The sequence below is a fragment of the Cyprinodon tularosa genome, unplaced genomic scaffold (assembly GCF_016077235.1).
Source record: "Cyprinodon tularosa strain WSP-4 unplaced genomic scaffold, ASM1607723v1 ctg4, whole genome shotgun sequence".
Taxonomy (NCBI): domain Eukaryota; kingdom Metazoa; phylum Chordata; class Actinopteri; order Cyprinodontiformes; family Cyprinodontidae; genus Cyprinodon; species Cyprinodon tularosa.
This window is the reverse complement of record NW_024039118.1, coordinates 1,090,915-1,112,043: the sequence shown is the minus strand read 5'-3', so window position 1 is coordinate 1,112,043 and position 21,129 is coordinate 1,090,915. Positions and strand designations below refer to the sequence as shown.

The 21,129-nt window shown below is 36.2% G+C and overlaps 1 protein-coding gene across 1 annotated transcript; it reads right to left on the bottom strand.

Moving 5' to 3' along the window:
* Nucleotides 1–1,958: 1,958 nt before the first annotated feature.
* LOC119791655 (delta-type opioid receptor-like) lies at nucleotides 1,959–20,775 on the bottom strand. Its single transcript, XM_038297874.1, has 4 exons — nucleotides 20,478–20,775; nucleotides 19,928–20,180; nucleotides 5,363–5,715; nucleotides 1,959–3,596 (listed from the first exon to the last, which is right to left on the bottom strand). Exons 2-4 carry the CDS (start codon nucleotides 20,164–20,166, stop codon nucleotides 3,067–3,069), a joined length of 1,122 nt encoding a protein of 373 aa, XP_038153802.1. The 5' UTR covers nucleotides 20,167–20,180; nucleotides 20,478–20,775; the 3' UTR covers nucleotides 1,959–3,066.
* Nucleotides 20,776–21,129: the final 354 nt, after the last annotated feature.

The following is a 21,129-nucleotide window of genomic DNA, read 5'->3' as shown; positions in this document are numbered from 1 at the left end:
ATAAATATTCTTAGCTGTTCTTTAGTGAAACAGAGGGATTTAGACACGTTTTACACAAGCAGTGTTTTCACCATTGAAATATGGTTTGCACCACAAACAGCACAGTCCATTAAGCATGTAGTAGCTGTGGATCTCAGCTACATCACTTTGATAATGATTCACATGCCACAACTACAATTTATTTACATGATGACTGTGCAAAGGCGTTCTATTTGTAATCGTTACAAAATCTTAAACACACAACCCTAACGGGCTGATGTTAATATAGACAATCGGTCCACAATTTGTCAATTCTGTCATTGATGTGATCAGATTGCGCAACATTTACAGCATGAGAGGATCACTTTTCATCACCCTAAAAGCCATAAAAAGCACATATTAATTCATAACATTGAATACAATTTTACAGTGCATCAGTTTGGACACCGTTCAGGAGGTCAAAACCGATGGAGAGCCCTCAGACAAATTTTAAATGCACATTTGTGTCCAGGATGTATCCTTTAGTTTCGTACTCCTTTTCCCTGTTGGCCGAGGCTGTAGTGACACAGCTGTTCCTTGACTATTTTTAACCCGCCACTGACTCTTACGCAACTTCAAAGTCCATCTGTGAGTCAGTTTTCTCACACTGCGACCAATCAGCTCCATTCACATATTTTACAGAGATGAAAAAGCTTTTGGCAAGATTTCTGCTGCCAGTGTTTCTTGAAACCGAACCTCTGATATGTCAAACTTATTCCTATAAAAAGGAAATCTTATACACATGACCTGCTAATTTACTTCAACGACACAGCACATCACTCACACAATCATGTTATCCTGGACTGTTAAAGGCACTGCTGGCAAAAATTAAACTTACTCAAACTAATTTAAAGAATAATTTTTTGACATAATCTAGATGTGGCCATAAATATCAATTATCTTTTTGTTTTTTTAGACTATTTGACATATAAATGTCTTTATCATTTTCATTTATTATCATTTATTTTTACATACAAGCAACTTTTTTATACTTGTTTTTTTATTTTATTTTACCTAATCATACAATCTAAAGAAAGTGAACTTTTCCAAAATAAAAAAAAAATATTATTCAAATTAATTAAACTAAAGATTTATTGATATTTTTTTAATCTCTTGAGTTCTGTCAGTTTTGATGGTTGTAGCTGACAGCCAATAAATCCTATTTCAGTTTTCCTTTAGAAAGTTACGTGACGTCTATAAATTGGCTCTTTAATGCAGAATTGTTGTAAATCACACACAGTCTATGACTTTTGCTACAAGGAAGGTGTTAAACAAGCTGATTGTTAAAATATTTCTGCAACAAAGCATATTGATGGGAAGTTCAGCGGAAGGAAAAAGTGGGGTGAATCTAATGTTGAGCTGATGTTATAGTTTAAAGAATTCAACAGTTTTTAAATTCTCTGTGTCGTGGGCTCTTGCACGACAGTCTTTGTTTCTGCTGTCATGACGCATTATGGCTACGTTCACACTGCAGGCATTGATGCTCATTCCGAATATTTTGTGAAATCCGCTTTTTTTTTGTGCTGCCGTTCACATTTCCAAATATATGCGACTTGTATGTGATCTCCTGTGTAAACTGCATTCATGCAGCTTAAGTGTCCCGCATGCACAGTAGAGGACATAATGACATCACGAGCCAGCGTGCTTTGTGTTTATGGAAGTAAACATGGATCTAGTGCTGGAGCGCATCTAGCGATCTTTCCCACCTTAAAACCTGAAGCTTTTGAAGATGGTTAAAGAAAACACTGCTCTCAGCATCATCGTCCACCATGGTTGTTGTTTTTCTTGCCGCTTTTGTGTAGCAAGAAGCAGAGTAGTGACCTTTGTCAGGTATTAATGACTTTCAGGTCGGATGAATGCGACCTGGCTGTTTACACACAGGTCGTATTTGAAAAGATCAGATTCGTATTGGATTCAGGACCACATAGCTGATTGGTCTGGGTCGGATCTGTGTTGTTCAGACTGCCATGAAAAGATCAGATCGAGGTCGCATATGGGCCAAAAAATCGGATCTGGGTCACTTCAGGCCAGATGTGAACGTAGCCTTTAAGACTGCAGTCCTTATTCCTTCATTTTCTCTAGCACACTTTTCCCCCAAACTCCCTTTCAACTTCACATTTAAATCTTCCAGTCCATAATCATACACAAACTTTTAAAATTCCCATTTGTAATTGGTCTCTAGTAACTCTCTACATCCAGAGAAACTGAGTTCTGGGACTGTTGTTGAGTCTATAACCATCAAAATGTTATTTAATGTTTAATTTATTTATGTTTAATGCTATGTGCTTCAAGTTTTAAATATATTTACTAAAACAGATACACTTTTATTTTCTGAATCTATTGCAATGCAGCTTTTCATGTGATGCCTTTAGCTGTAGGCATCTCTGAAGTTTTTTTGAAAAGGCAGACCGCTGAGGGAGCCATAGAGAATATTGGGCTGACATGTGAAAATTGAAATGTCATAGTAAAATGTGTGGGTTTATTATACAGTGGTGATATAGTGATAGTTGAGATAGAGGGCCATATGTGACTTAGGGAGTTTCAAAAGTGACATGCTAAATGATGTAACAATAAATAACATAAATACATACATTTAGCAACCTAAAGTTTGTCATCTCTGATTATAAAAGCACATTTATAAAAATAAATGTAGACATATAAGGCTTTTGGGGTGGGGTGGGAGAGGACAAGGAAAGGGCCACAAAAGTCATAAGAATGCCACTCCCAACCCTCCCTTTGGTGACCTTGTAGATTCCTTTGTTTCACATTTCATCTGTCTTCTTCACCGCTACCTGCTTACTGAAACATCAACTCCGAAAGATAAACCTCCAAGAGGAGGAAGTTGCCAAACAGATGACTTTCATGCTTTTTTAATAAGCTAAAGATGACGATGTATCTTTTCAGTTTGGCAACAGTTGCAATGAAAACAAGAGGTGGATTAGCTTTCACAACAGAATTAGTCTACATTGCTGAAGTAATGTGTGTTAAGCCCAGATCATGTGAATCTTCCTTTCCAATATGGGAAATTGAAGACAGTTCCACTGCTAGTCAGGTGTTTTTATTAGTCCCATCTGGGTTCTCCAGGGGAACAGCAGTGGCCCGGACGGTGTTGGGGACCTTCTTGCTACCGGACGCCTTGTCGCCTTTCGGTTTGGCTGAAAGACAGAAGTCCTTAAAGCAGCGTTTGAAGTTCTCATCCAGGAAGGCGTACAGGATGGGGTTGAGGCTGCTGTTGGTGTAGCCCAGAGCCACGCAGAAGAAGTATGCAGCCATGATGGCTGTGGTCTCGGGTACACTCACCAACGCCTTGACCAGGATGAAGATATGAATGGGTGTCCAGCAAACCACAAACACAGCAACCACCACCACAACCAGCCGTGTGATGCGGCGCAGATTTCGGTCTTTTTCCCGTGAACCGGAAAGCATACGGACGCTCTTCAGTCTCAAGACCATGAGGGAATAGCAGACAGTGATGATGAGAACAGGTACCACAAAGGCGAACACAAACACACAGATCTTCATCATCGTATCCCAGTAGGCATAAGGCTCTGGAAACTGTAAGGCACATTCAGTTATGTCTGCAAAGAGGGGGGAAAAAAAAGAAAGGTTGACATTAAGGTATTTGAATTTCTTGAGAATAAAAATCTAACCCTTACCTGTTATTGAACAAATTTTCACTTAGATCTCAGAAATGTTCTGCTTATGACAATAATTTGGTTCAGGAAAAAGTATAAACACTAAACGAGCTAAGGGGCATACGAGAGGGGCGAGGATCTGTTTGAGCTAGAAGTGAACTTTGAGACCAATTAAAAGGGATTAAAATGATCAGGATATATAGAGTGCAGTGTATAACTGTGAAACCACCCTAATTGCATCCAGAATAAGCAAAGTAGTTTATCTTATTCTGTTTACTTCTGCTCATTTTGATAAACTATTGAATAAGCAAAATGCAGTCTCTCAAAAGGACACCTTATAGTGACTCACTTTATAACTTTCAGCAATCAGAATCGCCAAATTGTTCATCAGGTTGGTTATATTAATCTATATATATATCTATATATGTATATATCTTTATAGTAGAAAAAAAAACTGTGAGAGTAAATGCACTGTTTAAGCAAAGTTAGCTTTAGCGGGGTGAGTGCTTTATGCAAGACACTGTTCAATATTTTTATTTTAAAGAAAAAAAGGAAGATGTTCATCTGTTTTTCTCATTACAAAATAAACAGAAATGATGTATAATGAATAAAAACAGGAACTGAGAGTAAAAGTATGGTTCCCACTGAACAAAAATTGGTTGAAAAGACATTGTGTCACAAAATGACGCGTGAAAAGTTGTGTTTTTCGGATCGTCGAAAAGACGTTGAAAAACTGGGTTCCCAATGTTTTTTCAACGTCTATTATTGGACTAAAATGGGACAAAATAAGACTGACCACATACATTCCAATTTTCAACAATGATTTATGGGCTAATTGAAGACTATGACAGACTGACCAGATTTAGCCTAAAATCCAACGTCTAAATGATGCCTGCTGTTTGAGGATCTAGCGATTCCATTGTTCCATTGTTGATATAGGGCTAAATTAATTTTAAAATATCATTAAATCAGTCTGGGTTAATTAATACTTATGAATGTAATTGTCTATAATATAAATATAAATAGACCCTGTGCAACAACATTGATAGATAGCTTTGATGGATCAGGAAGAAATGTCAATATTAGCACCTTTAATCCCCAATTGGAACAAAATTAAAACAGCCTTTAGCTTTAAATTAGTTTGGACTAAAATTTCCCATTGGTAATTAAAAACATAATCATAAATGAACTAGATAGTTCAACACAGAACAGAGATATCTCCTAAAAGACAGTTAGAGATAAACAGATCATTTATATCCAATTGGTAAAAACAAATAAAATTAGTATTTATAAATTCCAGGGCATTACTTGTGATATTTGAACTATATTATTAATTAGCACATTTTCTAGTTTGTTTGACTTTTACTCTATAGGTAATACATACAAAAAAATTTGAAATTCCTTATTTTCCCCAAGATATTGCAACAACCTTGTCAATTTCCTAAGATTTATTATCTTTTTTTGTCTTATTCCCCGTATAATCACCAGTATGGCATTTTAATGCTTTTTTGTTTGAAAGTATATTAGATTTTGTTACACAATTGTGTTATAATATATGTTATTGTGAAACTTGTACTTATACTACCAGAATAATAACTTTAAGGATAATTATTTCTGTTTCACATCTGTTTTGCAAAGTTTACAGCGAACTGTTAGTGCTTAAAAAATGTAAATACCTAAAATCACGAGGAATTAAAACATTTCCTCACCACTGTTAGTCTGGGTGCCCCCAAGCACAAAAGCAGGTATCCCGGCTGCTGAGGACAGGATCCAGATGCAGACATTTATCATCTTGGCTTTGATGGGTGTGCGGAAGTCCAGGGCTTTCACTGGGTGGCACACTGCCACGTACCGGTCCACGCTCATCATTGTGAGAGTGAAGATGCTGGTGAACATGTTATAGTAGTCAATGGAGATGAAGACCTTACACACCATCTCCCCAAAGGGCCAGGTGTTCAGAAGGTAGTCAGTGCTCTGGAAGGGCATGGTGGTGGTGACGAGCGCATCTGCTAGAGCCAGGTTGAAGATGTAGATGTTAGTGGCTGTCTTCATCTTTGTGTATCTGTTGAATATGCAGAGCACAGACAGAGCTGCCCAGTTTAGATTTATGACTCAAGCCAACCATACAGTCAGACAGCATCAACAGCAGCGTATTACTTCTGTTCTCTGTGGAGGACCTTTCCTCTTGGCACGTTAAATATTAAGCTGCGAGCATTAACCCCGAAATCCTTCCTGAATTTGTAATGTAATTTGCCTGACTCACACTTCATTGTCATGTATGCTGTGCAGCTCACTGCAGAACTCATATAATCGGTTTGTTTAAGCTTCATTAAAATATGAAGGCATATTCAGTAGAGTGACTTCAGCAAAGTTTACTCATTCATTTCCATTTGGAGTATTAAAACAAAAATAGAAAGCAAAGCTATAGGTTGGTGAAGTTCATGAAGACTGGAGAGGCTCAGTTACGCTGCAAGTTAGAAATAAGCAAACTTTGGTGGGAATTACTTTACAGCATTTAAAGCAGTGGTGTCAAAACGTTTGGCCAAAAATATTTACTTTAGAAAACCCCGGGGTCATGCAATTTATTTAAAAAAAAAAAATCCAAATTATAAAGAATATCTTATTTTATTTATATTTTTTAACTGCTCTACTTTAAACAAATATTGCAGATGTTGAATAAAACAAGAAAGCAGTCCGATGAATGTATCGACAATGGGAAAAAGAAATAGTCTTGCAGGTTTGCAAAATAACATACCGGTACTACAATAAAATGTTCAGGTTTATCATCTTTATCTAAATTATGTTGCATTTGTATTTGAAGCAACAAAAACAGGATATGAATATGACTCACTTGTTATATTTAGCCAGGTTTCATAAATATGCACTCCCAAGTCCTTCACTGAAAGTCACTAAATGTTTACGGGCCTTTTTACTGTTAAATTAAACTAAAGTAATAGTAAAATAGACACGTTAATTGTGTTGAACCACATATTGTCAATCTTTTTGTCAATCATGTTAATGAAAATTGCGACCTAAGATTTGATAGATATATGCTTTTCCATTGATTTCCAGGGTTTTCTTACTCCATCAAAAAAATCCCTCTGAGGGAAGCAAATGGCCCCTGGGCGACACTTTAGACATCTAATTTAAAGGGAGAGCTCAAAATTCAGGACAGACCAAAACTGTTTTCATTCTAATTACCGGTAGTCTCAGACCTCAATATGTATTTCAAGGGCTTTGCTTAAATCGGAAATCTGGTAGCTCCACTAAAGGAAGGTTGTCATGAATAACAGTTTTACAGTATAACCCATGTCACTGGTTTAATAAGGCAGAAATGATCAGAGGTGCTTAAAAAAGGATTTGGGTCAATTATCACAAAAAATTATCCAACAATTATCACAAAAAACAAGGAAATTAATTTGAACTAATCTTGGTTTTGATCCCAGTCTGGGTCTGTTTACTACTACATAATACTGGAGAAGAACGTGACAACTTAAATAAAAAAACAACTCTTAAGTGACTTCTGGCTGCTTAATAATATATCAAAAAAGGAGTGTGAAAGAAGAAGATTGTAGAAAATTGTTCAGATAAGTTGTCGTCAAAGCATATACAAAACGCCAGTTTGAAGTAACTATTAAACATTCGAACCTAACCCCAAACATGACAGATTTTTAAAAGTTTAAAAAGTTATTTCTGCATGAACTGCATGGAAATCCTTATATATTTAAGTGTGGAGTTGCTTTAAGCTATCTTAAAAGATTTAGCACAAAGGTACATTAGGACAGACTAAAAAAGAATGTTTCATCAAGGTGAAACCGCTGAGAGTTAATTGCTAATAATTAGACATTAGCTGTTCATACCATACCTACCCCCTTTAAATCATAAGTATTGTTTGCCAAGCATATGCTAAATTAGAGTTTGCTTGTTTTTACACCCAGTGACAACCTTTTGTGTTTTCAAATATGTTCGAAATGTAGAATGGCTTTTAATACACCATGATACCTGACTGTTTTTTTTTTTTTGCCTTGTCATGTTTTAACTATATTAGTCATTTGTTGTTTTGTGTTTGACCAACCACATTTTTTCCCCCTTTTTTCTATATGCTTTACAAATTCATTTGTTTTTATTCTACCAAGTACATTTATAAGACTTATATGAGGTAATTGTGGGGGTTTTGTGAAGGGAGGTGACAAAACCAAATATTTGAGGCAGCTATTGGTGTAATTTCTCATTTAGATGAACTAACATGAATGAAGCACAATTCTTGACATCAGTTAAAATATAAAGTTGACTGAATCATTTATTAATTTTTCCAAAAGTTAAGCCCATCTTAAGGTTTTATTTTAAGCACTTTTTCAGAAAAGATTATTTAAAATCACTCAAATGGTATTCCATTTGTAATATGAAAGTTATCAGACTCTCAAAGGGAAAGATCTTAAGTTATTCTTGTTCTAATTTTATGGAAGATGATCAGAAGAGAATCAGTTAAGCCTCTTTAACACCTGATATCATCCGCTCTTGGCAGAAAAAAACATAATTAAAACACAGACAGAGTCCTGAAGCTGACTCCTCTCTGTCTAGTGAAAAAGACTTGTCAGTCCACATTACTTTGACCTTCCCTTTGGTTTGCTTTATGGGTGGAGAGATGCTGTCACTCTGCACAGGTGTCAGGCAGCTTGTGTTTTCTAGAAAAAACTAAGGCAGATGCTAATGTGACCCATCAAAAGGTGTCTGTAAGATAGCAGAGTAGAACAAGTAAGCAAGAAAAAAAAAAGAATAGGCAGGAATAAAAAGAAACACAGATTAACCTTGTTCTGTCTCTTAAAATTAGTTTTCAAAGTCCATTCTTTCCTTACTGGAGGGTTTAAACTAACACTGGAGAGACGACACCAAGTATCTTCCAAACTGGACCACTCAGCTGTAGCTACTGCTAAGGGGTATTTCTCTTAGATTGTCCAAAAATCCTCAAATTTCTTCCATTTTTCACCAGTCACATAAAAAAATGAAGATAATCAGGTTGACACGTATACTGATTTTTAACTGTTTTAAGCACAAAGCTTACACCTACTTAACACAAACTCCATCACCTGTGTGTTTTATACTATGTCTCCAATAGAGGCAATTCTGGTCAATGGGCTATCTGCCATTGACTCTGTGGAGCTGAAGTACAAAAGTCTATTCTTCACAGACAACAATACCTTCATTTATAAAAACCAGATCGATTAAGTTAGAAAGTCAGACATAGGAAACTAAGTGGATCTGGTCAGGTAAGATAATCAATCTCATTGCACTGTAAACATACTACAACATGTGTGAACCGGAGACACTGTCACAAGCAATTCAGTTAGAGAACCTGTAAGGATCTCTTTGAAACAGTGGATGTCAAGAAGCTAGTTCTGAAAGAACAATATCACAAGATCTTATAGGACACCACACATTAATGGAAATAAATAGCTGGAGTCATCTACCAGAGGCCTGGGAGTTTGAGGGTTCTGCACAGCATCTTAGCTCTTCCTAGGAGTACACTCTTCTGGACAGACACCTCTGATGTTTTACCTGGAATCTGCTGTAGCCACTCTCCCAGTTTGGGGGTCACAGCCCCCAGTGCTCCAATTACTACTGGAACCACTGCTGCTCTTACCTTTCACATCTTTTCTAGATCCTCTTTCAGCCCTTGGTATTTCTCAAGCTTCTCAAGTTCCTTCTTCTTGATGTTGCTGTCCCTTGGGATTGCCACATCTATCACTACTGCCTTCTTCTGCTGTTTGTCAATCAACACGATTTCTGGTTGGTTAGCCATCACCTGTTTGTCAGTCTGGATCTTGAAGTCCCATAGGATCTTAGCTCGGTCATTCACAACTACCTTAGGAGGTGTCTTCCATTTTGACAGTGGGACTTCCAGCCCATACTCATGGCAGATGTTCCTGTACACTATGACAGCTACCTGGTTATGGCGTCCCATGTATGCACTTCCTGCCTGCATTTTACACCCTGCTGTTGTGCTGTATTGTTTCAGAGTAAGGGTGTGCAAAATAATCGTCATATCGATGCATCACGATTCTAATTTTTGTGATCTACTGCATCGATTCTTGCCTTCAAGAATCGATAAAAAAAAAAAAATGAACAAATAAAATACATGAATGGTTGGCGCACATCAGCCAAACCAAGTGGAATACAACTTCCAGTCCAGCAGATGTCGCTGCGGATGTGTTGACGTCTGCTGCTTTGTGTCAAAAGCATGTCCGGCTGCGGGATACTGCGGCGAGTCATATGAAATAAAACATGGAGGACACTATGAAAATTCGCCCCGCGGCTCCATCACATTTCAAGTCAGATGCTTGGATGCATTTAGGCTTTAAAAACAAAGAAGGTAAAAATGAAATTGATATGATGCAAGTAATTTGCAAAAGGGGAAATATACATTTAAATGTTTTCATTTCTTTGGTTTAAAGGACCACTGTGGCCATGTTAATGGCACTGATTATCCTTATTTTGTTATTTTAAGTTTGATGAAACCAGTAATAGTAATACTTGTGTCCAGTATTTGTTTTCATGGCAACACCTCCAAAAGTTGTTTCAATAAATACAGCTATGTATGAATTCAGTTGCTTTCAGTTATGTATCAATTGAAGACACTATCCAGATCATACCCAGCCAGTCAGCCACTGGTAAGGGCTGAATCTTTTTCTTACAGTGTTCAGTGAAAATATCGCAATGCATCGCAATATTTCAAGTATCATGATGCATCGTGATAGAATCGCATCGTGGCATGTGAATCGTGATTCGAATCGAATCATGACTTCTTTGCCAATACCCACCCCTATTTCAGAGGCATCTTTGCACAGTCTGAACCGGGTGTCCTGCCTGGTGTAGTAGACCTCAGCCTCTATTGATCTTGTACTGAGTGCCTGTTCTTGTGCTGCCATGATTAGTGCCTCTGTGCTGTCCTTCAGTCCAGGATTTTCCAGCCACTGGTAGGATTTTTTGATATCAGCCACTTCTTCTATTTGTCTGTGGTACACGCCGTGCAGCGGCTTGTCCCTCCATGATGGTTCTCCTTCATCTTTCTTGTCCTCACTTTCGTTTTTCTCCTGCCTGAGGTATTCACCAAGCCATTTGTCTTTGGGGGCCATCTTTCTGATGTACTCCTGGATCTTAGTTGTTTCATCCTGGACAGTGGTCTTGACACTCACTAGCCCTCGGCCTCCCTCGCTACGCTTGGTGTACAGTCTCAGAGTGCTGGATTTGGGGTGGAACCCTCCATGCATTGTTAGGAGCTTTCTCGTCTTGATGTCAGTAGCCTCTATCTCCTCCCTTGGCCAGTTTATTATACCAGTGGGGTATCTTATGACTGGCAGGGCATATGTGTTGATGGCTTGTATCTTGTTTTTCCCATTCAGCTGACTTTTCAGGACTTGCCTTACTCTTTGTAGATATTTGGCTGTGCCTCATGGTTTTCATTAGCCTGTGGCAGCCCAAGGTATTTGTAGCTGTCCTGAACATCTGTAATATGGCCTTCTGGTAGTTCAACCCCCTCGGTTCTGATCATCTTCCGTCTCTTTGAGACCATGTGACCGCACTTGTCCAGTCCAAATGACATTCCAATGTCGTTGCTGTAGATCCTGGTAGTGTGGATCAGTGAGTCGATGTCTCGCTCAGTCCTGGCATACAGCTTGATGTCATCCATGTAGAGGAGGTGACTGATGATTCTTCTGCTTGGGAATTGGTATCCATAGCCAGTCTTTGTGATGATCTGGCTGAGGGGGTTCAGGCCTATGCAGAACAGCAATGGGGATAGTGCATCGCCTTGGTATATGCCGCACTCGATGGTGACTTGTGTAATTGGCTTTGCGTTGGCTTCCAGACTTGTTTTCCACAGCTTCATTGAGTTCTTTATGAAGGCTATTAGTGTCCTGTTGATCTTGTACATTTCCAGGCATTCCAGTATCCATGTATGTGGCATTAAGTCGTAGGCTTTCTTGGTCTTACAGTCTTGAGTGACTACTCTATCCACCAGTAGCTGGTGCTTGGCTCCTCTGGTGTTACTGCCTATTCCCTTCTGGCAAGAGTGCATGTATTAAGCCATGTGCCTACTCATCTTAGCCGCTATGATGCCTGACAGGAGCTTGCATATGGTACAGAGGCAAGTTATTGGCCGGTAGTTGGATGGGACTGTTCCCTTCTGGGGATCCTTCATGATCACAATTGTGCTTCCTTGGGTTAACCAGTCTGGGTGGGCCCCATCCATCAGCAGTTGGTTCATTTGTGCTATGTGAGCATAATATGCTAAGTGAGCATGAAATACAAATTCGTTCTAATGAAGTAGTAATTTGTGGCCACAAAGTCCCTTTTTGAGCGCGCAAAATATGAATTTGTTCCCATGAAATACAAAGTTTGTTCTCTATGCACTTTGGGAGCATCAAAGTGCGTATTTAAACGTGAAGGCTGACTGTTGGAGCAGATGCTTTGTTGGAGGTCTGAACAGACATATGTACAGTAGCCTCCATTCTGCTCAGCCTTAAACCCACCACTTCAAGTTCTGGACCTGGATCCCTTCTATAGCTGAAAAATGGGTGATTTGCAAGTCGGTTCCCCAGAACCAGTAGTCAGTGCCACTCAGCAGGTGTTTGAATAGAATAGAATAAATTATAGGCAGCCCAGTGCTGCACCAAGGATGAACGTAGACGGAAAATGCATGACTTTACACTCTAAAGGACATTTTTAAGGATAAAAAAAGCTAAACCCCACATTTTTTTAACATGGAGAATTTGCTATTTTTAATGGCCACATACCATAAAGAACTCCATGCACACAAATTGTATTTAGTTGGAATAAAAAGGTATTCTATGTGCACATTGTGTATCTTTTTTCCCAATGTCACTTTCTGGGCAAAGTAAATTAGGGATCATAATCAACAAATTAAATTCGAATGAAAATACATAAATCCTTAAAAAACATGTCACATTGACAATAAATAGTGCGGCACAACCAAAGCCAATAACTAAAGCTACAGCTATCTTTAACTATTTCAAACTGTCTACATGTGAAAAAGAAAAGGATTTCTTCCAACCTTCAGGCCTCAGAGCCCCCAAAATCCAATGGCAGTGAGATACTATCTGCATTGAAACACTAAATAAATTTCAATAGAATTCACTGAAAATTACTGTGTAATTGTGACATAAAAGAATAACTATAAACTGAAAAACAATAAAACACTGTTTAAGGAACAGTAATGTTCAGTTAAAAGTTAGACTGTTAACTGTATTATAATTTTAGGTCAAAATAATTGAATTTCTTTGAAAAATGTAGATAAGAATTTAAAAACTGCAAAACAAAAAACACATAAATATGATCAAAATTACAACATCTGTGTTTTTAAAAAAAACAACTTTTTAGCATACAGAAACAGATACATTGATCTCTCACTGTTCACTGAACATGTAAAAATAAAATAATAGAATTACAATTGTGATAATATGAGGGGGATAAAATGTGTAGTTTGACTTTAATGTATGCTTTTGTTAAACAATGCAGGCTTTTACTTATAATCAGTGCCATGAAAACACTTTTTGTATTTACATTTATCTCAAAACTGAAATGCACCTACATTCTTTACCATTTGAATCATTTTTATAATTGCTGATTTTTTTAAATCTTATTTTTAGATATTCACCTATTAATTCCCCATCACCATTTATTCATACCTTTCAGTAAATTGAAAAGCCTTTTTGGCATAATGGCATTGAAACTTATCTGAGATAGGTCATTTTTTTAAACTATTCTCAAGCTGAAGCAGCACCTACAGAACTCTTTGTTGAATGCAATATATTGAAAGGATTAACACATATTTGAAATCTAAAAAAAAAAAAAAAAAAAAAAAAATATATATATATATATATATATATATATATATATATATATATATATATATATATATATATATATATATATATATATATATATATATATATGTGTGATATATATATATATATATATATATATATATATATATATATATATATATATATATATATATATATATATATATATATATGTGGTTACAACAGTTTCACCCATGACATCCACTTAACATTTTTCAATCACCTATGATACAAATAATATAAACACACTGCCTAATAAAGCCATGACAATCCAGAACTTAATTATAAACTAATCAAAACTACTATGTTAACATATTTAAAAAGCAGTAGAGAAAACACTTTAATGACGATACATGAAACATTCACTTCATAATTGGAAAGATACAATATTTAATTAAAGATAGTCTATGTACAGTAAGATAAAGAACAATTTACTCTGCATATAATAAAGGGATTCCTTTTGTATAAATGATAGAAAGTTTTGCTTTAACCTCTTATGAGCAAAATCAAATAAAATTCTGAAAGCAAGACAGTCATATGTTTTACATGACTTGGTATTTGTGTCTTTCAGCCACATGTCGTTTGTAAAGACGTGAGGACAGAGACAGCCGAGCACCCAGATGATGTTGAGAGAGTAATGAGCTGCTGGTGGCACCACCGGGTGGAGTGCAACATAGACTCAAAGCTAAGTGAGCGTAAAGAGGGATTTGTGCACGAGCACAGATAGCAGAGGGAAGTCTATCTCATCAGGCACATATGGAACGAACGTGTGTGAGATTGGTGCGCTAAAATCTCAGATTGGTAATGAAGAAGTAGCCTCAGCAATACAATGCTGCTGTCATTGGCTGAAGGACCATGTAGTCATGAGTCAAACGTAATTACAAAAATAACATTTGATAAATGGAAACAAAGGCAATTCGGAAAAAAAATTATTATTATTTTTGATAAAAGGCTTTTTTGCTTCCATATGGTAGTTTATCAGTCGTGACAAAATTGTTACATTTCACAAAACTACAATAAAACACATTTTTCGCATCACAATAAGTTATACATCTGGGTCGTCCTCGATTTTACTCAGTAAAATAGACCTAAATTAAGCTTTCCCCGCCCTATAAGTAGTAAGCGTACTAAACTATAATGCGTTAAAGGTTAATAATGTATTTCCTGAGAAAATAAACACATTTGAAACCATTTCTTTTGCAGGAAATGGAATCCTACGCTACCTCCGGGAGCTAACTTTTCCAGCTTTGGATTTAAGAATATATTTAGTCTGTTTGAGTTTTCTTTTTTCCTTTTGTGCTAACCTGATGGTATATAGTGCCTAATCGAAAGAAAGAGAACAATCTAAATGCAGGTAAATATGGTTTAATCATATTTTGCCTGACTATTCTGAGCGTGTCCGATGATGAAGTCAGACAAGCAGTTTAACTGAGAAAGTGTAAAAAATTTCAAATTGTCTCAGAAAAGTCGTACAATTTTTTTTAGAGATGCAGTGTAGCATTATTTATTGATTTAGGGTTAAAAATAAGTACTTTTAGTACAATAATTCCATTACTTATGGCGACCTGGATGAATATCTGCTTGCACATCCGTAAATGAGGCGATGGTACGGATTGTGCTTCCGGTACAGATCAGCAAGTAACAGTGACACTGCAACTGGATCTTGCTGCCGAAATATTGATATTTCTTATGTTCACTTCCGCCACTGCTATGTTGCGTTCAGGGTGAACAAACTTATTCATGTGCAATTTTAATTGTATTTGTTATTTAACAGATATACTTCAATTGCAGAACTCAATTGCATTTTCAAATTTAGCGTACATTTTGTATTGGATATGCAGCTTCCATATGCATTATTTTCTCCTGGGTTTTAACTAGCTGTACTGAGCCTACTGCTTTCCTTTCAAAAGATTGTTTTTAGTAAGTTTGGTTCTGCTTTGTTAACTTTACATGAAAATGTCATAAGTTTATTGTTCCAAATAAACTAAATCTGGTTGTGCAGGCATGAGTAAATGTGGCTAAAATATGAGAAGCTTTTTGAGCTCAAGTGCTTTTTGCTGCAAATGTCTTGAGTTTTGTATTAATGAAATTTCGTGCTATGATTATTATTGTCTTGGTTCTTATGCTCCAACAACACATTTTTGTTCTTTTCTCAGATTGTCTTTGCAAAATACTAATTTGTTCTGTGCAAATGCAGATGAAAGCATGAGCTGCAACGAGGCAGAAACACACTGCAGAGTATCTAAAGCAAGCAGCGAAAAGAAGTGGAAATGGAAAGTGGACCCACATCACTCTCTACTGATAAGCCACTTCATGTGGATGAGAACCATGTATTGTCATGTATTTTATGTATGTGTGTATATAATATTTATTAGGTTTATTTTTCTTTGTTCTATATATTATATGATTTGTCAATAGATATGTATTATAAAAAATACTTATAAAAATATATATTTGGGGTAAAGTACTCAAGCAACAAGGGCTGTGTAATTTCATATATTTTTGTTTTTTTTACCCACAGTATTACTTGTTTCCTTAATTGAAAAAAAAAAAAAAAAAAAAAAAAAGATTAACAAAGTAAATAAGAGCTGATTTAAGATAAGTTAAGATAGACTTTATTAATCTCACAGTGGAGAAATTCACTTGTCACGTCGGCTCAATAGTCAAGAAGGTGCCAAAAGGAGTTTTATATATATATATATATATATATAGTATATATGTTACAGAAAATGGATGGATGGTCCCCCCCCCATTTTCCTCCAAGCTCGGGTCCTCTACCAGAGGCCTGGGAGCTTGAGGGTTCTGCACAGTATCCTTGCTGTTTCTAGAACTGCACTTTCCTGGACTGAGATGTCTGATGTATTTCCAGGGATCTGCTGTAACCACTCCTCCAGTTTGGGGGTCACTGTCCAGATGGCCCCAATGACCACAGGAACTGCTGATGCCTTGACCTTCCAGGTTTTCTCCAACTCTTCTCTGAGCCTCTGCTATTTCTCTAGTTTTTCATGTTCCTTTTTCCTGATGTTGCAGTCACTTGGTATTGCTATGTCAACCATATATATATATATATATATATATATATATATATATATATATATATATATATATATATATATATATATATATGAGTTTACCAATTGGTGATAAAAAATGCAGTGTAAATAAAACAATGTAAATGGTTAGTATTCAATTACATTGTTTAAAAGGCAAAACGAATCACATTAACGCCTCCCGAAATTACATGTTGTCATGAGTAAGAGCTTTTATAGTCTTCAGAAATAAATTTGCCATACTGTACATTTCCCTAGTGTTTGAGATTTGCCAATTAGACGGTACCATATAATTAGAAAAAATAGTTCCAAATAGTTTGCTGAATCTTTGGCAGGATTGGTGTAACTGGGTCCGGTTTGTGAGCGGCATTGTTCTGAAACAGTTTTTCGTCTCTACGACTTATGATTTTGTAATGGCCTATGCAAAGCATTTAACTTTTTGTCACTAAGCCAATATATAACTACTTTGGCCTTATAGTTTGAGTGATCATTTTCTTAGAAGATCCAAGTTATTTTGTCATGGTACCATCTTTTTTGTGAAGTGCACCAGTCCCTCCTGGTTACTGGTTGTTTTTTCGAAATTACAATGAATGGTATAAAACTTAAAGTGTTGACATACTTTGGAGACTTATGTTCAAAAATTTACATTGTAAAAAGGGATTCAAGGGATGCATAATTCCCTTAAGAAAGCATAATGATAGTTGTAATATTAGCATCCTAGATGATAAATGATAGATGCTTTAAAAGTGTTTCAGGTAAAACTTGTAATTTTGCCTTGTTCATTAGTTTATTTTTTGTTTTCACTCAATCACCAGAAAACCTTTTATTCCTTCAACTAAATGGTCCTCCAAAGACCATAATCACCATAAGATGTCTTTTCTGCCACTAAAGTGATAGGATTTTCCTCCAATTACAGGTGGAGCTATCAATCCTATATTGGATAACTGTCTATGGACTGAAACATTCTGTTTGGCACGTCTGCATGTCACATTAATAAAAATATTTGTCACTCTTGTAGATTATAAATAATGCACAGATGAGGAACAGGATATGTGATTAATCACAACCAGTTTCCCTTGTAATTAAAATCCCATTCACCCCGCTTGAAATAATGATTATTATTTATTTAATAGAGTTAGAACATTTTGGACATCTTGAGAGTTATTGGATTAATAAAAGCTTTTTTCTGTCTCTGTAGAAGGCAGAATTCAATCAGTGTTGTTTTGCTTCACAAGACTTACTTTAAATTAGAACTGGCAGCAGAGATCTTAGCATTTCCCCCACTTAAATGCTATTCTCTTTGTAATGATCAGACCATTACATTAATTGCCTAATGTTTTTTTTTATATATAATATGGAGAACCAGTAATGGTACAATAAAAAAAAAAAGAATACATACATTTTACAGTATTGTGTTAAAATTTTAAGTTAAGAGTAAAATCAATGTTTTTAATGTATAAAGCTATTTTTAGATAAAAACCATACAGTATATAGGTAGCTTACAATAAGCAGATAAAATAGTTTTAGTATTCTTTTTTTTTTTCGGTTGCATGCTGCAGCACGAATGCTGCAGCAGAATGATTGTATGTGCTACTGAGAGCTAGTTGCCTGCAACCATTATTTTTCAAATGTCAAACATTTTTAGGAAATGTGTAATGATATATATTTTGTTCCAGAAAGAGGGAACTGTGTGTAAATCCAGTCAATCATAGATCAGCAAACCTGACAATGATTTTTTGTTATGGTTGATTATTTTTGCATACAATATAAAGACAAAGACCTAGAACAGTTATTCCTTGTATTTAGAACAATTCGATGTTTGCAAGATATAATTCACATACTACAAAAATGATTAAAAGTAATTAGAGATGCACTGATCTGATACCTGAATTGGATATTTGCTCTGATATTGACTAATTTGTGGGATTGGATATCGGTGACTTGATATTGAATATCAGAGATCCAAGACAGTGCACTTTAGATGGAACTGTTGTTTATTTTGTAGCTGCTTATTTGTTAATAAATATTTTTTAGTACACTTATATTTGTGTTAATTTGTTACATTTAACAATATTTATGTCAAGGCTAAAGCCTTCGCTCACATGACAAGATGTATGGTTAATTTATTGTTGAATCAGATTGCTTCACAGTTGAGTCGCATCGATATCTGCTGATTTGCTCAGCCAAGGCAACGGTATAGCATTGGATAATCTCGGTGATCTGTGAATCTCTTGAAAGAATGTAGCTAAACATTTCTAGATTTGTTGCTATGATTATTAAACTAATAGTGGAATGTGTTTTTCGAAATGTAGATAGGTAACACACAAAACCCTTTAAAATAACTCTTTATAAGTAAAACCCTCTTTATTTCTCTTCTACCATCATGTCCATAATTTCCTGTGTACCACAGTTTACTCGTTGCAACTCTCACTCCTTTTCAAAGTATAAAGTAAAAGCAGAAAAGCTACAATGAATACCAAAAATCACTAACACTAGAATTATGCATGTGCAGAGGGGGAAATGAGCACGTCACAAAGAATGGCATGTGGAGCAAGCAATAAATAAGGTGATTCCCCCCCCCCAGGAACTGGAAGCCAAAAGAAGATAATTCTGTATACTTTTAAACCTTTATAATAAATAGAAAAAAACAGTTTGTTGAAGAATAAACATTTTGATACAAATAATTGTGAATACATCAACTTATTGAAAAAGGCTTACAGAAACTAACATTTTATAAATATTTTGTTGCATTATGACATGTTTAGCACTCTGTATATGTCTTACCCCATGTATTTAAATGTTGTTACAAACCTGTTTTCAACTAAAACTATAGCCACCTATATGGAATAAAATGAAAAGATAAAGGTTTTCTTGCTGGAAAATGTTTCCCAACGTATTGTAACAAACCGAGGTGCATCTCGATAAATTATATAGCATTATATAGGCCTACTAATGATTGTAAATTTCAACAGTTCTATGGATGCAAGACAACAGAGACATCTGTGGACTTGACTATGTCTACCAAACAGTATATAGATATCTCTAGATCTATAGTTTCATATAGATATATGAAACTAGTACTAAAAACCTGTGTCCCTCTGTAATATTTACTACATATGAACTTCACTTTTTTGACTGTATTACAGAGAAGGAATGTTATTTTTCGATTTGATTTCTGATTAATATAATTTTAGACTTGAATGCTTCCATCTAATACCAATTTATATTATATTATATTATATTATATTATATTATATAGCAATAATAACATGTTTTTTTATTTGTTTTATTTGTTTTATTGCATTTTCCAAATTAAAATAAACGTCCAAAATAATGAGCTCACCTGATGATCACATACATGACGAGGCAGTTTCCCAGCAAGCCGACCACGAACACCACGGAGTACACAGCGGTGATGATGGGGATGATGGGGGACATGCTCTCCTGCTCCCAGCTCTCATCGCGGGTCACATTGCGGCTTTCTCCGGACATCCAAACCGAGGAATTCACTGGGCAGTCCTCCAGCAGCCCGGGCAGGCACTTATTGTCTTCTTTAAAAATTTCAACTGGAGTGTTTTCCATGTCCAGCTCTTGTTCTTAAGACAGGCAGCAGAAGAAAAAGGAAAAGAAAAGTGACACCCAAAATTAAATAGGCGCAACAACATCAGAAATGCGCAAAAAGTGACCAAATCTCACACAAAACATTTTTTAAAGCAGATATTTGATCATGCCATTGCAAATCAGTAGATATATAGGCCAACACCGTTTGATCCAGAAGACACTTGTGGATTATGCAGGATTTAAATCCTAGCAGGAATTTAGTCGGTTGGGGAAAAGAAAAACGCACAACCCAGTCCCAATCTATTGTAATGTCATGCTCAAGGTTTACTCACCTTTACCACGCAGAATAAGCGAGACACTCTTTACTTTCAATGAAAGAAAAATATGATTCCTTCCAAACGCTTGAAGGTTTCCAGCTTATTAAAGTTTGGCGATGTCTCTGCGCGCTCAGAGAGCAGGAATAACGGTGTCGGCGGCGATGCGGGCACTCGCGCAGACGCGCAGTTGGAGAAGAGCGCGCGCGCGCAGCCAGAATAGACTTGACTGAAAACGTACACGTGCGCGCACACCACACACGCAAGATGACACACGTTTTACACAAAATATGAGATGACAGAGCGATGACAATAACCTGAAGGCAGGCGAGGAGCTCTCCGCAACATCTGTGTCATAACTGAGGCAAAACCGTTCGGCATCATTAAGCAGGACATCCCTACTTCTGAAAGAGACAAAAAATATTACTTTGGCAAAGAGGTTTAATAAAATGTCCTCTCATGATTTATGGAAAGTTCTTTAAACATATTCTCAGGAGCATCGTTGGGTCATGCAAGAGGCTGGTGATTTATCGGGAAAAAGATCAAAGTGTGAAAAGAGCAAGTGGTCAAATCCATAGCTGGTATATATAAAAACAAAAAGATTACATACCTTGATCCGACCTGCATGGAAAAAAAAAAACGAATTTATTTATTAAGATTATTTCAAAAT

Excerpts from the sequence above, each read along its gene's own strand:
- LOC119791655 (XM_038297874.1), bottom strand. The coding sequence starts at position 20,166 with ATGGAAAACACTCCAGTTGAAATTTTTAAAGAAGACAATAAGTGCCTG. Across the intron at positions 5,716-19,927 it reads GTCATGTATGTGATCATCAG|ATACACAAAGATGAAGACAG; the intron begins GTGAGCTCATTA and ends CATATTCAACAG. Across the intron at positions 3,597-5,362 it reads GGGCACCCAGACTAACAGTG|ACATAACTGAATGTGCCTTA; the intron begins GTGAGGAAATGT and ends CCCTCTTTGCAG.